At 43.8% G+C, this 17,402-nt stretch overlaps 1 protein-coding gene across 1 annotated transcript in view; it reads right to left on the minus strand.

Annotated features, from left to right (window-relative positions):
- LOC126100474 (alpha-tocopherol transfer protein-like) overlaps positions 1-17,402 on the minus strand; it is a 179,757-nt gene that overhangs the window by 93,096 nt on the left and 69,259 nt on the right. Inside the window, exon 2 of the mRNA XM_049911082.1 lies at positions 4,429-4,570. Within this exon, the coding sequence (XP_049767039.1) occupies positions 4,429-4,570 (142 nt within the window). The remainder of the gene's footprint in view (positions 1-4,428; positions 4,571-17,402) is intronic.

Consider the following 17,402-nt stretch of genomic DNA (forward strand, 5'->3'; position numbering starts at 1 on the left):
AGATCTGGTTTCAAGAGCATATGAGAGCTTTCCGATCGAAGCATTTTCAAAAATCGGGTATTGCACATCATGCTCAACACCAACCACCTGTTTAATGATATACAAAAGAACCTAACAGTTCTACACACCCGACACAATGGAAAGAACCTGTGTCTACAGGACTAAATGTAAATATCATCAAACTAAAAAAATAAATTAAAAATCAATCACTGCTAAATGAGCAAGCACAATTTGTTAGTCACAACTTTCTCAGTAGTTTTAAACAGTATTGTTACAGTAATCACTGCTAACACTAAAAATATTTCTTCGCAATGCCGCAAGTCGTGAAGTTCTAACTACTATCGAAATAACATATTGTACATCTTTGGCACTGTAAATCAACATACATCCGTGGTTGGCGCTTATTTTACACCAAAGCTATGAACTTTTTATATCTATAGATAAACATGTGCGCCTTGAGTGAAGTACTGTTGCATAGTAATACAGAATTATCATCATTTAACACAGTAATAAGCAAAAATGTTTCGTTCAACTCATCTAATAAGTTTTGCATGTTGTCATGAATTTTCATTTTTATTCGTTTTCTGTTTCGCCCATTTCCAAATTCAACACACAAGTTTCTAATACCTGAAACGCACTATTCTGCATTGTCTCGCTCAAGAACAAGAAAACTCATGTAACTATCCACAAACACCTGAAGATAGGCCCACAGTGTCAGAAATACATACTTTAACACCGGTATTATAAAACAAAAATTTCAGTGACTGGAGACGTCGTTTCAATACACTTGCAGAACAATTTTTTATACCAGATGTATAACTTATTTTAACATCAATAATGGTTAGGAAAAGAACCCGAATGAGGTAAGAGTTCAATAGGGGACTTCGAATTCAGTAATCCTTGGTCCGTTACCACTGGCCGGCTATGCACCGTTATGGAACTCTTCCATAAAAAGGCAGCCATTAAGCGTGTAGCGCACGGAAATGTGTTCATTTAAGTTAATAGCCCCAGACAATACCTGTTATGCAAAACAGCGGAGTTACTGGTTGAATTAGCCAGGGTAATTGTGTGAGCTTAACAGTCAAAGCTGCACAAACCTCCAATTCCTCCCCACTCCTAATTAGGGCCTACGTTAATACCGATTTTTCTCTGATGCTTAATGAATTAAAATTGACTACAACGGAGGTACGGTAATGGCATTAAACTATTAAGACAATACCAGCTCAAGAATGAATAGTTTTTAATTTTACGAATTTCCATATTTCACATTGCATTGATTGTCGTAAGTACTTAATGATTTGTATGTTTTTATCTAGGCTTTTTTAGCCTTCACAAACAGCTGTTTCTAAATAGATCTCACTGTGTCAGGAATAAACGGGTAACATCCATATCGTGACAAGGTGTAATCCAGAAAGCGCAGATGTTTTATCATCTTCACCGAATGCCCGTCATGCATTCTCAGACGTTTCTGCTGATATTTGTATCTCGTATCCGATGCCACGTGAAGGATCAAGGTAAAAATTCCTTGAGTTACATTCCAATGCTCAGTGCCTGCTGTCATGGTTCTGTTATGTGTGTATTGTTTCAGTATTTCTTGAAGCATTAAAAAGTCAGTAATAAAATCAAACTCAGGCCGCACTTCTTTTTAGGAAGCTCAATAAAAGTGCTTGTCTTCCATACCCGACATCTAAAACTATTCTCATTGGCCGAATTTGTCATCGATATCACTTTTCCTCACTACAGGTGTATGATTAGTGCCACTAGATATATTGTTGAGACTCTGTTTTAATTATTTAAGTTACATCAGAATAATTTGTTTCTTGTGTAGGCGAGCTGAAACTACTCTGCTCGATTACTTGTAATCATTTTTCTTCCATATTTTTAGGGGAAGTTTCTCGCCAACGTTGACGAATGACCCACAGTTGCGCTTATCTAGACAATATTTCAAAACCGCGATACTCTGAAAAGAACCGAGTATTTTTCTATTTTTCAGACTGTACGATGTCCCTCTCAGAAAGGTACTCTAGAGTTGTTGAAGAAGAAAAAAACCACTATGATGAAGTGCTGAGGGGGCCTGGAGGGATCCAGTTCTCCTAGATCCATTTGGAACTGACATATATCCACACAAATTATAAAAATATATGTATGTATGCATCTGTTTATATACATAAGTATGTATGTTCCAAATCTCCTCCTAAACCACTGGATCGATTTCAACCGAACTTTGTAACGTGTGACTTATTGTCTGGAAAGGATCACAATAGGGGTAAGTGCCAAACACCCGTCAAAGTGTTAGGGATGGGGGTGAAAATGCAGTGTGGCCCGCGACGCGAGACTACCCATACTTTAACTACCCATTATTTCAGAATGAGAGCACTTAGAGTCTTGCAACGAACTTCACACACAATTTCAAACTTGTACGAAATGTTTTATCGCTGACGAACCTCACAGAATGAAAGGATAAAAGTTTGTCGCTTACTGCGTTTTCGCTGTTCGTACAGTAAAACTGTGCATGAAGCATGATGATCTGATTTATCACTTCTTTACTACTAACTGTATCCGTGACATTTGGCTGACAGTAGGCACATAAGCCACTGAATGTATCAGAAACATTACATCGTTGTACGGCACTTATTTCAGGAGATATGACGTCAGATACTGAGATGCGTGAAAAAATGCCGCGTCATGCATGACATTTTAATTTATTATTTACTACTTAAGTCACGACATATTTCGCAGACAGTAGGCACATATGTTGTACAGGGCATAGTCAGGAAATAGGATATCATCAACATTAAGCTACGTGGAAATAAAACTTTATGGCGGAATTCGCTGGACATACAGGTGAAATATTTGTACAAATACGCGTGAAATGCGTTAAATATGTGTGAAATATGCGTTCTACTGTGCAAAAGGTTTGACTACTTCAGAACCGCAGCACGTTATAGTGCTTCACAGATACGTCAGTGTGTAGTTGGAAGCTGTAATTGACGACAACAGTCATCCTCGTATACATCATCTTTCAAATTTATTCGTTAAGTATCCTCCGCCACTTGATTTTTCCATTCTCTACAACATCTTTTCTTTTGTCTCTTGTATGGAGGTTGCCACCATGGAGGCTGACATTTCTTTCAGCTATCGTTCAAACCCTAATCTCATCACAAGCCCATACCGTTTTCAATGCCGATTTTCCGCATGTTCAGTGATCAACGTGAGAGATTTAATTCGCTTCCTAATTTCTTTATTTGGTATCTTCTTCCGCATTGATACTCTAGACATTCTCTAAAAAAAAAAATCGATTTGTACAGCTCAAGTCGTCGTCTATTTTTGTCATTTCTCAGGATTCCGCTCCTTATAAGCACTTTTATATTACTGATTCATTTAACCTTTGTCTTGTCCTGATTTTATATGACCAAATTATGGAATTCAGCTGGTTAATTGCTTCTTTAAGGTTATTTTGTCTTCTGTCTTACTTCTTGTTTAATGAAATCCTTGTTTAAAATTAAGTTCCCAGATATTTAAACTTTTGACATGCCTCGATTGTATTTCCATCGACAACAATGTCTTGTTAATTTCTTATAGTTAGATTTCTGGAAAAAAATTGTACAGCTTTCTTGTACGTTTCTAAGATTTCTTCGCCATGTTTTCTGGTATCGTGGTCATTTGCAGCCAATGTTATTTTAGCACTGGTGTATAGTTAACGCGATAGATAAAGCCCATTTATGTCTACATCCATTCCTCCACAGTTTTTCTTCCAGTCTTCATGAAATTCGTTCAGATAATATTTAAACATGGGAGGTGCTACGCAGTACCCTTGTCTAGGACCTTTGGTTGGTTTGGCAGATTTGTTCTGGTATTTTATTCTTGTCCCTGATCTCTCGAAAACTTTTTCACCGCAGCAACGTATATGTATTGAGCTCTCGTCAAGATGTCGATAAATGGAGATGGACCGTACGCTAGTTGTCATGATTTTCACTTGGTGAGAGGCGTGTGTGGATTGTGGCATTCATTCTGCAAGCTTTTGTAAACCATGTTTTGCTATTTGATGTTTATTATTAAGATCAGGCACTGTCAGTGCAGCTTCAGTAGACCAGGTCTGAAAATGAACACCTGACGCTCGAAATTACTTGCCTACTGTAAATACTGAAATTGTTGACAATCGTTAATAAACGCTTTAAGAAATTTAATAAAGCTACCCGTTCCCTGTCAACAAAATGCTGAAACTGGAAAAAATAAGTTGTCTAATAAAATGACTCCTCCTCGACAGTCAGTCACTCTCTCTCTCTCTCTCTCTCTCTCTCTCTCTCTCTCTCTCTCTCTCTCTCTCTCTCTCCACATTCAACCCCACCAGTTTGCCCCCTTCTTCCTTGACATTTTTCCAGTCACAGGACTAGGTACTACTCCAGTTATTAGTCCAGCGAGACTCACCGGTCCTGGCCGTGAGGTGTGGCTGCTGTTTGAGCCAGTCCCTGATGTGCTGGATGTCTTTCTCCAGGCGGCGCGGGTCCTCCCCCAGCTCCTTGGCCGCCTCCTGAAGTTGCGGGCTCAGCGGCCGCAGGTTTGGACTCATCTGGAGACAAAAGTACAATAATTAAAACGCTTGAGACAAATGTACTAAATATGTATGCTAGGGCCGAAAAACAGACGTAAATGGCAACTGCAGCGCAGGGAGCACTTACATTAGCATGAGCACAGCGTTGTGTGATAGTGAAGCACAGACTGTGGGAAAACCAGAACCGATGACCGTCGTAACATTTGAGATGTGGTGCTACAGACGAATGTCTAAAATTAGGTGTACTGATAAGGTACAGAATGAGGTGGTTCTCTGCAGAATCGGTTAGGAAAGGGATATATGGGAGAAAGTGGCAAGAAGAAGGAATACAGTGGTAGGGTATCTGTCAAAACATCAGCGATTTCTATGGTACTAGAGGGTGCTGTAGAGGGTAAAAGGATAGAAACTGGAATACATCCAGCAAGTAATTGAGGACATATGTTGCAAGTGCTATTCGAAGATGAAATGTTTGACACAGTAATTTATGGCCGGCTGCAGCAGACCTGTCAGAAGACTGAAAAATCATAAGAAAAAAACTTGTCGGTGTGTGACGTGACCAGACAGAGAAGTCATTCCCAGGGGACACCTGCTGCCAGCAGTTGTGAGGATATGGCATCAATCCACATTATTTCTGAATCAGGTTTTTAGGAGGGGGGGGGGGCGGCGGAAATCTGGTGCCACAGGGGTCACCTGGAACCCACCTCAGATGCATGGTTGGAAAATGCAGTATGTGTTGCATGGGGACCAATAGAATGCTGTCTTTCAGGTCTTCTTTCTGTCCCTCTTCTCCTCGTACGGTTTCAAAGTCTACAAGGGCTTTCCCGTCCCACTTTCAGCGACAGAGTAGGAAAGCGAAACACTATGATCACAACCTCTGGCAGCTCCAGCCAGTGGCTGGTATCTGGTAAGGGAGCATCCTGGAGGACCCTTTATGGTGAGGGATGCTGTAGGAGGATGCTGCTTCTGTAGCTGGGGTGTTGGTGATCGATGTCCCCAATGGGTGGGGAGCGAACAATCGCTAAGTGGGTATGAGGGAAACACTATGAGGAGGGTCCCCGACCTCCTTTGGAGTAGGTGTCGTCAAAGCAGCTCTGACGGTCTGACATGGATGGGATGAAGAGAAAAGGTATTGTCGCCATAGGGGATGGCGTTCCTGTAGCCCCAACAAACGTTATCATATGTGGAAGCGGCAGATTACCATAACATTTTTTGGCCTCTTAATACATGAGCCATTCTATATTTGTGTTCCTGGAACATCGCGCAGTGGAGTGAGCAGGGGAAATGACATTCCCTACACTCGATACAGACGAGTGTAGCGGGAGGAGTCAGGAGTGTCCCTGTGCAGCTGATGTCCACAATCCCTACAGACACGGTTGACGTTAGGACGAGAAGGCATGAGCCTGTATCTCACACATTTGAAGGGCTGCATGGGAGGGGGAACTACAGTTTCACATTGCATTGATACACCATCACTTTGGCCATTGGAGGCAACGAGTCTCCTTCAAAGGCCAAGATGAAGGCCCCAGTATAAATCCTATTGTCCTTTGGCCGCCACTGAACGCGATGGACGAAGTGCACAGCTCGTCACTCAAAACTGCAACTGACTCATCAGTCTGTAAAAGGAGGTCACAGTGTACCATACTGAGACTTACGGGGGCTGAGAGTTACAGCAGGTCATAGAGACTGTCATAGGCCAGTAATGCCTGCAACTAAAGAGTGGATGCCATTTTAATCTAAACTGAACCACTTTCAATTTTTGAAGTTGCTGCTACTTCCCAAAACCATCCTCAAGATGTTCAACAAAGAATAATGAGTTTCTGGGAAAAGAAAGAATCCCTGTCAGAAAGTAAGCCCTACACTTTTACCACAATGTAGTCAGGGAAGGAAACTCTGTTGGGTCATCTCTCTCCACATTGTATTAATCCTTTCCTTCAGAAGAGACTGCTGGTGCTGTACAGCCACCAGTGGAAGAAAGTCTGAGCCGCTTCTTTTGCAAGTTATCTGCCTTGGTGTCATCCACCTCAGAGCAGGACTTTCCCCATGGGCGCCACCCAGCCAGATCAATAGCTGCATGGCCACCGAGCTGTTGGTCAGAGACCCCATGCCCCAGCTACATGAGGTAGCCGCGTGGTCCAGGGCGCCTTGCCACGATTTGCGCGGCTCCCCCCTGCCGGAGGTTCGAGACCTCCCTCTGGCATGGATGTGCGTGTTGTCCTTAGGGTAATTTAGTTTAAGTTAGATTAAGTAGTGTCTAAGCCGAGGGGCTGATCCCCAGCAATTTGGTCCCATAAGAACGTATCACCACCACCACCACGCAATTATGGAGCCTCCACCAGTTTCATCAGTGCCTTGTCGACACTTGGGTCCATGGCTTCGTGGGGGTCTGGAAATGGCTCTGAGCACTATGGGACTTAACATCTGTGGTCATTAGTCCCCTAGAACTTAGAACTACTTAAACCTAACCAACCTAAGGACATCACACACATCCATGCCCGAGGCAGGATTCGAACCTACGACCGTAGCAGTCGCGCGGTTCCGGACTGAGCGCCTATAACCGCTAGACCACCGCGGCCGGCTCGTGGGGGTCTGTGCCACATTCAAACTCTGCTATGAGCTCTTTCCAACTGAAATCGGGACGCATCTGATCGGGACACTGTTTTCCAGTCGTCTAGCGTACAACTGATATGGTTACGAGCCCAGGAGAAACTCTTCAGGCGATGTCATACTCTCAGCAAAGGCATTCGCGAAGGTCGTGTCGTTACGGCAGCCGATCAAAGCCAAATTTCGCTTAGCTGTCGTAACCGATACGTTCATTGTACTTCCCACATTGATTTCTGCGGTTATTTCACGCAGTACTACTTGTCTGATAGCACTGACAATTCTGCCTTCGGTAGTTAAGCGAAGGCCCTCGGCCACTGCGTTGTCCTTGGTGAGAGATAATGTGTGGAATTTGGTATTCTAGACATACTCTTGATACAGTGGATCTCGGGATATTCAATTCCCTCACGATTTCCGAAATGGAATGTCCTATGTTTCTAGATCCAAATACCATTCTGCGTTCAAAGCCTGTTAGTTCTAGGCCGCTATTACGCCGGGAACCTTTTCACATGAATCACAAATGACAGCTACGACAATGCACTGCCCTTTTATATCTTGTGTACGCGAATGTATATGTGAATATCGCAATCCCACGACTTGTCACCTCTGTGTATGGGAATGGGGAGGAACCTCAAATCGTTAAATGGTTTTTGGAAAGTTACTGTGGCCATATCAATCTTTAGCACTGAAACGTGAACTTCAGTGCAGGATCCACGGAGTGTTATTGTTATTGCCTTGAGTTTCTTGTTACTGATGCTCCTGTGTTTTATCCATTACGTAGAATGAAGTATGTTTAAGCGAAGTGCTCACTTGCTGTTCAATTCAGCTCTACCACTTCCCTGTCCCATCAGAAACATGTTGTCTCCTACTATACATAACTTGGAAATGATCTCGACGATTCAAGTCAAAGGAATTCGATGTCATGCGAAGAGCTACGGGCACTCTTTCTTACTGCTCGCCATCCGCGAACGGAGCAAGAAAGGTGGACATAAATAATAGCAGCGGTACACGAAATACTTCGTGCCATAAGTCGGCTACCAGAGTGTAGGGGTGTGCGAGGGTGGGGAGTGTGGAGGACCGGGCGTGTGCGCGTCGTGGAAGCAGAAAATATGTTAGCGCTGAAGAGGTGCGCACTCTATGACAGTGCAAAGTGTCTGGTCTCCATCAGCTGGACGGCACAGGAACTAAAAAAACACGTTACTCAAACTCGGCCTGTACTCTTCCGCCGTTGCGTCACCGCCTCGCTAACTGAGGCACACAAGCTTAGCGTTCTATCTGTGTGCCTCGTCGCTTCAAACAGCACGCTAGCGGTTATCTCAAAGGCTCATTACGTGCGCCACGACAGCATGCGACTCTGCCAATGTCACCATGACTCAGCTCCATCAAGCGCCTCAGTGTTGAACGCTCTTCGATGTACATACTGATTGGGTCAATTATCCGAATTACGTGCAAGCAGAAAATTTATCTATTTTCAGCACTGGTCATAGTTACGACTTCCCTACTTTCCATCTGAAGAAATCATTCCACAGGAGAAGGTTAATTTGTTCAAGAGATCATTTACGTTCTTGCTATGGCTAAAACTTAACACTTTGTCGTCCGCACGTCTCATACAAATTTATTAGCTTGGCGCCAGCAGCGCTAAGTCGGGTTACTTGGCTTGTCGCCGGCCGCTTGTCACCTTTCCGTTGATGACGACCTTCAGACACATTGACTTTTGCGCGCTTTAATTTTCCGGAAATCCTCTATTTTGCCATATCGTCCCACGAACTCGAATTTTGTTTTAAAGTAACTTCTCTGCAAGCTCTACACTGTTATAATAATTATCCATGCAGAGTTGAAGCCACTTTCCATCAGAAGGTGTCAATAGTTCCATCAATGTTTTTGCTAAAGGCTGTCCAGCGCCGGAATATACAGGGTGTTTCAAAAATGACCGGTATATTTGAAACGGCAATAAAAACTAAACGAGCAGCGATAGAAATACACCGTTTGTTGCAATATGCTCGGGACACAGTACATTTTCAGGCAGACAAACTTTCGAAATTACAGTAGTTAAAATTGTCAACAACAGATGGCGCTGCGGTCTGGGAAACTCTATAGTACGATATTTTCCACATATCCACCATGCGTAGCAATAATATGGCGTAGTCTCTGAATGAAATTACCCGAAACCTTTGACAACGTGTCTGGCGGAATGGCTTCACATGCAGATGAGATGTACTGCTTCAGCTGTTCAATTGTTTCTGGATTCTGGCGGTACACCTGGTCTTTCAAGTGTCCCCACAGAAAGAAGTCGCAGGGGTTCATGTCTGGCGAATAGGGAGGCCAATCCACGCCGCCTCCTGTATGTTTCGGATAGCCCATAGCAATCACACGATCATCGAAATATTCATTCAGGATATTAAAGACGTGGGCCGTGCGATGTGGCCGGGCACCATCTTGCATAAACCACGAGGTGTTCGCAGTGTCGTCTAAGGCAGTTCGTACCGCCACAAATTCACGAAGAATGTCCTGATAGCGTGATGCAGTAATCGTTTCGGATCTGAAAAATGGGCCAATGATTACTTTGGAAGAAATGGCGGCCCAGACCAGTACTTTTTGAGGATGCAGGGACGATGGGACTGCAACATGGGGCTTTTCGGTTCCCTATATGCGCCAGTTCTGTTTATTGACGAAGCCGTCCAGGTAAAAAAATAAGCTTCGTCAGTAAACCAAATGCTGCCCACATGCATATCGCCGTCATCAATCCTGTGCACTATATCGTTAGCGAATGTCTCTCGTGCAGCAATGGTAGCGGCGCTGAGGGGTTGCCGCGTTTGAATTTTGTACGGATAGAGGTGTAAACTCTGGCGCATGAGACGATACGTGGACGTTGGCGTCATTTGGACCGCAGCTGCAACACGGCGAACGGAAACCCGAGGCCGCTGTAGGATCACCTGCTGCACTAGCTGTGCGTTGCCCTCTGTGGTTGCCGTACGCAGTCGCCCTACCTTTCCAGCACGTTCATCCGTCACGTTCCCAGTCCGTTGAAATTTTTCAAACAGATCCTTTATTGTATCGCTTTTCGGTCCTTTGGTTACATTAAACCTCCGTTGAAAACTTCGTCTTGTTGCAACAACACTGTGTTCTAGGCGGTGGAATTCCAACACCAGAAAAATCCTCTGTTCTAAGGAATAACCCATGTTGTCTACAGCACACCTGCACGTTGTGAACAGCACACGCTTACAGCAGAAAGACGACGTACAGAATGGTGCACCCACAGACTGCGTTGTCTTCTGTATCTTTCACATCACTTGCAGCGCCATCTGTTGTTGAAAATTGTAACTACTGTAATTTCGAAAGTTTGTCCGCCTGAAAATGTACTGTTGTCCCAAGCATATTGCAACAAACGGTGTATTTCTATCGCTGCTCGTTTAGTTTTTATTGCCGTTTCAAATATACCGGTCATTTTTGAAACACCCTGTATCTTGAATGAGGAAATGTATCCCGTACTCGAATCACACGGCATCCGAATGAGTATGCCGTATTTCGTAATTTTCGAAATACAGTAAACTTTAAAATTTGACCGTCCACGCCACGGTATCGTTCCTTCATCAGTTGAGATGTTTTAACTTCGATTAAACGTTTCTTTAAACTGTTTGGAAAAATAATCAATTACGAATTGCACTTTGACAAGTCAGTCGGCATTATCCACTTTGTCGGAAAAATGTAAAAATGATAATATTTGTCTGAATCGGTTGCAGGACATCGTTTTGCGAAATATCGGTGTGTGTATCAATGGATTCGTTGACCAATAATTACTGATCCTTGCTTTTCTTACAGTTCCCATAAGGATAGCAAGCCCAAACCATTTCCTAAGTTCGGGTCCCGTAACGTCGACAAATTGGCATTTTTTAAAATCCAGTTTCCTTCTATTGCAATTTTGACTGTAGTACTTTTTGGTTTCGTTGCTAACATATTCAAATAGATCGTTCCCAATATATACTTGTACTATATCCTCGACACTGTGTATCTTTTAGGAAATATGTTTGGACCCGGGGATCCTTCAAGTTTATTATTGGTCCTCGGTAATTCAAAGTCTGACCACTGCGCACTGTCTTCTTCGTCTGATTCAGCCGAATCAGTTTGCAACCGTAGCGTTCGCCGAATTATTCTTGGACGTATTTCACTATCTTCCTAGGAGTCTGCTTCACTTTCATTTTTTTGATATCCAATGTCTTCTTCCCATACTAACGTGCTGTCACTGGCCAATGCGTGAGGCTATGCTCACGACACCGCTGTGGTATCGCTGGCCACTGAGCGATACTATGCAGACACCACTGGGGTGTCGCCGGCTGTTGACCGCTATTTCGCGCACACCAATGTGGTGTCGCCGGACACCATAGTGTTAATAGATATTCAACAGTATGGTAGCGACAAACGGTTTTGTGCGAAAATTGTTTTAAAAAGCAAGGAAGGAAGGAAGATTACAGAGTAACGCCCCGTCAATAATGTCATTAGAGACCAAGCACAAGCTCGGATTGTTTCAAGGACGCCCTTTCGAAAGAAGCATCGCGCCATTTGCCTGGAGCGATTTAGGGAGATTACGAAAATTCCAAATCAGGATGACCGGGCGCGGGTTTGAACCGTCATCCTCCCTAATACGAGTCCGGCGTGCTAACCACTGCACAATCTAGCTCGGTAATTATTTAAGTTTCTCGGCACTGACAGTCCAAGTCAAGAACATGCTCTGGTGAATAACTGTTATACCAGCTATAATTTAAATTAACGAATCATGTGTTTATTCTCGTCATATGTCTGAGATACTGAGGTTTAATGAGAAATATGTAGAATGTGAGACTTTCTGGCAGACGAAAATTATGCGCCGGACCGGAAACCGAAACTATTTTTGCCTCTCGTGCGTAAGTGCTTTACCGTCTACGCTATTCGAGCGAAGAGGAAAGGAACAGATTGGAAAGAGAGACGACTGATACAGAATCTGTATTTACACCAGAAATTAAGGATAAGGATTGGAAATTAGATGTCAGAAGGAAGCAGCATTGGACGAGGTATTAGATAAGGTTGTTGCCTTTCCCCGCTGTTATTTAACGTATACCTTGAAGAGATTATTGCGAAAAGCTTAGATGGGAAAAGAGGACTATGTATTGGTGGAAAGAGAATAGAAAAATGGTTCAAATGGCTCTGAGCACTATGGGAGTTAACATCTGTGGTCATCAGTCCCCTAGAACTTAGAACTACTTAAACCTAACTAACCTAAAGACGTCACACATTTCCATGCCCGAGGCAGGATTCGAACCTGCGACCGTAGCGGTCACGCGGTTCCAGACTGAAGCGCCTAGAACCGCACGGCCATACGGGCCGGCAAAGAGAATAGAATGTATAAGATTTGCTGATGACATGGTATTAGTGGCAGAAAGTGAGCGGACAGTGAATAACCTGCTGAAAGATATGAATCAAGCTTGTGTGGAATATGGGACGCAAATAAACACAGCAAAAACAAAGAGTATGGTCATCAGTACAAGACGCAGACTGTCCTACATTAAAATAGGACAATCTACCATTAGCGAAGTAAGTGCATTTAAATATCTTGGAAGCAGAATAAATGAAGACTTGAGATGTCACCAGCAGGTGAAAACTAGAATTGCCATAGCGAAGGAGGCATTCAACAGAAAGAGGAGACTTATGGGGCTAATTAGATAAAGAACTAAGGAAAAGGCTTGGCAAATGTTTTGTCTGGAGTGTGGAACTATATGGGGCAGAAACATGGACGCTGAGAAGAGGATGAAAAGAGGTTAGAAGAATTTGAGATGTGGATGTGGAGGAGAATGGAGAGAATAAGCTGGATGTAAAGAGTGAGTAATGAAAGAGTACTAGAAAGGGTTGGTCAGAGAAGTCTGCTGAAGGTTGTAAAAGAAAGGAAAAAGAACTGGTTGGGACATTCATTGAGAAGGGAGTGTTTGCTAGCAGATGCTTTGCAAGGACTGGTTTGTGGGAGAAGACAGAGGAAGGAGGAGATACAAGATGATAAATGACATGAAGGGAAAATTATGCGGACCTGAAGAGGATGGCAGAAGACCGGACAGCCTGGAGAACTACCATGTGAAAACCTGCCTTCTGGCAGAACACTGATGATAATGATGACTATTCGAATACAACTCACGACCCGCCCTCACAGCCTTACTTCCGGCGCAGTACCTATGCTACTTCGCTGCAGAGTAAAAATTCATTCCGAAAACAATCTCCAAGGCTGTGGCTAAAGCATGTCTTCGCAATATCTTTTCTTACAAGCGTGATGGCCGTGTAACTTACGCAGGCGAACTTCAGTGAAGTTTGGAAAGTAGGAGATGGGGTACTGGCCGAAGTAAAACTGTGAGAAGGGAGCGTCAGTCGTGCTTGTATAGCTCAGTCGGTAGATTTGGTTAGTTCGTTGATTTGGGGGGAAGGGGACCAAACTGCGAGGTCATCGGTCCCATCGGGCAAGGGAAGGATGGGGAACGAAGTCGGCTGTGCCCTTTCAAAGGAACCACCTGCCTGAAGCGATTTAGGGAAACCACGGAAAACCTAAATCCGGATGACCAGACGCGGGTTTGGACCGTCGTCCTCCCGAATGCGACTTCAGTGTGCTAACCATTGCTCCACCTTGCTCGGTGTTCAATCGGTAGAGGACTTGCCCGTGAAAGTCACAGGTTCTATCCTTGTGTGGAGCACTTTTAATCTGCCAGGATGTTTCAAATCACTGCACACTGCACTGCGAGTGAAAATTCATTCAAGTCCAATACAGTGAAGCAAGAAGGATGCACCACCAAAAGAGATCGGAATGGGACGAAATCGGTAGCTGTTATGTACTTGTGTAGACGAACAAGTGATTAGACTTTCAGAAAAACTGAAAGATTTATTCAAGACACAAAGCTTCGAAACTTGAGCAAGTCAGTAAAGCGTTGGTCGACCTCTGGCCCTCATGCTCGCTGTTATTCTACTTCAAAGTAACACAGTTGTTGAATGTTCTCCTGAGGGATATAGTGCCAAATTCTGTCCAACTGGAGCATCAAATCTTCAATATCCAGGAGCTGGTTGGAGCTACCTGCCCATAACGCTCGAAACTTTCTCAACTGGGTAGACATTCAGCGACGTTGCTGGCGAAGGCATGGTTTGGCAAGCACGAAGAGAAGCAGTAGAACCTCTCGCCGTATGCAGACGGGCATTACCTGCTGGAAATTACGCCCAGGATAACTGACTACCCGTTGCCACACAATCTGGTTCTTCGTAATATTTTCCGTCGGAGAGGAACATGTGTGTCAGAACATGTTTAAAAAATTCTGTGATACAATCGTCAAACTTCTCCGCGATTAGTTCCAAGGCATCAAAGTCGAAGTCTTACTTAAATGGGACACTACATTGAAGCTGATCATAGCATCCGTATCCTGAAGCCTCAAGTAACTGAGGCGGTTTACAAAATCAAGGGAGGTGAGATGTGGTGTTCGGCCTTCCCCACATATTCGGGGAGAACGCAATTCAGGTATTTTCCCTGCTGGTTTTTACACTAATGGAAAAAAAAAACCGCAAAACCATCAAGGAGTTGGGTTACATGAACTGAAGCTGGTAGACCTGTTTCTACATCTGAAAGATGGTGTCCACTCAAATTTCAATCCGTCGCATAAAAGTGGTGCTAGTCGCGCCACAATGTGGATGCAAATCACGTTTACTCTAAATGCACAATGTAACGGTTGTGCGCGTTAGTTACTTTTGGAACTGGAGGTGGTGAGCTGATGTCGGTCAAAAATGCCTTTAAGGCGACAAAGGCACCATTATCAACATCTCACTGAGTTTGAACAAGGTCGTGTAATAGGGCTACTGAATGCTGTATGTTCCTTCTGCGATACTGCAGAAAGAATTGGCAGGAATGTCGGTCACCAGAAGACCGAGCTCTGGATGGTCACGTGGTACTACCGAAAGGGAAGACCACCGTGTTCGTTGTATGGCTTTGGCACATCATACTGCATCTGCAGCACCAGTTTCAGAAGCAGCTGGCACCGTAGTGACAAAACGGTCACAAATCGGTTACTTCAAGGAAAGCTCGAAGGCAGATGCCCTGTGCAATCCATTGACCGAAAACCACCGCCATTTGTGACTTCAGTGGTGTCAATCGAGAGCTCACTGGAATGCAAGGGGGTGGTCTGTTGTGTTTACTTACGAAAGCTGATCCCTCTCGGTGCATGTTGGTTAGGAGGCGGCCAGTTGATGGTTTGCAATGAACCTGTCTGCATGCTAGACACACTGGACCTACACCTGGGGTTATGGTGTATTGTCTGATTTCCCATGACAGTAAGAGCACACTCGTGATCATCCCACGCACCCTGATTGCAAATTTGTGCATCAATCTGGCGATCCCACCTACTGTGCTGCTATTCATGAACCACCATCCCACAGGTTGTTTTCCAACAGGATGACGCTCGCCCACATACAGCTGCTGTAACCTAACATACTCTACAGCGTGTCCACACGTTGCCTTTGCCCGCTCGATTACGAACACTCGAGCACAATTGGGACATCATCGGACGAAAACTCCAGTGACACCCACACACTGCATTAACCGTTCCTGTACTGACAGACCGACCAAGCGCAACAGATACTTAACTCCATCCCATAAACTGACATCCGGCACCTACCGAACGCAATGCATGCATGTTTGCACGCTTGCATTCAACATTCCGGCGATTACACTGGTTACAAATATACCAGCATTTCATATTTCAATGGTTTTTCTCTCGCTTACATTAACCTTCGATCTTGCTATGTTTATCACGTACCCATGTTACCCAGAGAAATTTATTCCCGAAGTTTGATTACTCAACATTAATTATTTTTTCGTGTTGCGACCTTTTTGCCGTCAGTGTAGGTGCGTCAGTATTACAAACTGCGAGTGTTAGAGGAATTCCTTGTGTACCTTAGCTAGGCTATATAGCCGTGGTGGTATCTTCATAGAAGCATCGCACACTGAATTTAAACAGTGAGCTCTTCCGAGATTGGCGATGTGTCTCTCATGGCGTAGCCCATGCAAGTTCGATGGACATCTTCCTGTCATCCTGCTGCTTACTAAGTAACGCCGTGACGAATTATACTCTTTTTGTGTCCATATTTTTTTAGTCCTATATCCAAGGTTCACATACTGACGAGAATATTTAAAAACGAGCTGTTTGAAAGCTACCTTTGTTCCTGTAATTAGTGTCTTCCACGCTAGGTATTTCGGGATGCACAGTATTACAGGTCCTTTTTCAATGACTGATACAATAGTATAATCTAACATATGTTCCATTTATGTTCAGGATCAACTGCCAGTAGCTGCACCAGGTGTCTATCCTCCCCAGTCTACATGAATTTAATTACAATTCCCTGGCGTTGGAATTTCGCACGTTCAACAGCATCATCAGTTAAAAGCATCTTGGAGCTTACTACTTTAAGCAGCAGACGACTTATACAGCAATCGAACAGAAGCTGCCCTGTAACACTGCCCTTGCACTAGTTCTCAAGTCACTTCAGTCGGGCGATGTTGTTATTTTCAGTCCGAACACTTATTTGATGCAGCTCTCCATGCTACTCTATCCAGTGCAAGCCTCTTCTCTGAGTAACTACTGTAACTTCCATCCTTCTGAATCTGCTAAGTGTATTCATCTGTTAGTCTTCATTCACAGTTTTTACCCCCCCCCCCCCCCCTCAAACGCTTCCTAATACTAAATTGGTAGACCCTTGATGTCACAGAATGTGTCCTATCAACCGATCCCTTCTTCTAGTCGGCTTGTGCCGCAAATTATTTTTCTCCCCAATTCTATTAATTACCTCCTCATTAGTTACGCATTCTACTCACCTAAGCTTCAGTCTTCTTCTGTAGAACCACATTTCGGAAGCTTCTATTCCCTTGTTTAAACTGTTTATCTTCCATACAAATACTCTCAGTAAAAGACTCCTAAAATTCTACATTCAATTTTAACAAATTTCTTTTCTTCACAAATTTTTTCTTGCCAATGCCAGTCTACATGTTTAGCCTTCCTACTTCTGCCATCATCAGTCATTCTGCTTCCCATGTAACGAAACTCCTCTACTACTGCAGGGGTCGTTTCCTAATCTAATTCCTCCAGCAACATCTGACTTAATTAGCCTACTTCCATTATCGGTGCTTGAATTTTGTTGATGTTCATCTTAAATTCTCCTTTCAAAGACACTGTCCATTCCGTTCAATTGCTCTTCCAGGTCTTTTGCT

This window comes from Schistocerca cancellata, chromosome 9, assembly GCF_023864275.1.
Source record: "Schistocerca cancellata isolate TAMUIC-IGC-003103 chromosome 9, iqSchCanc2.1, whole genome shotgun sequence".
Classification (NCBI taxonomy): Eukaryota; Metazoa; Arthropoda; class Insecta; order Orthoptera; family Acrididae; genus Schistocerca; species Schistocerca cancellata.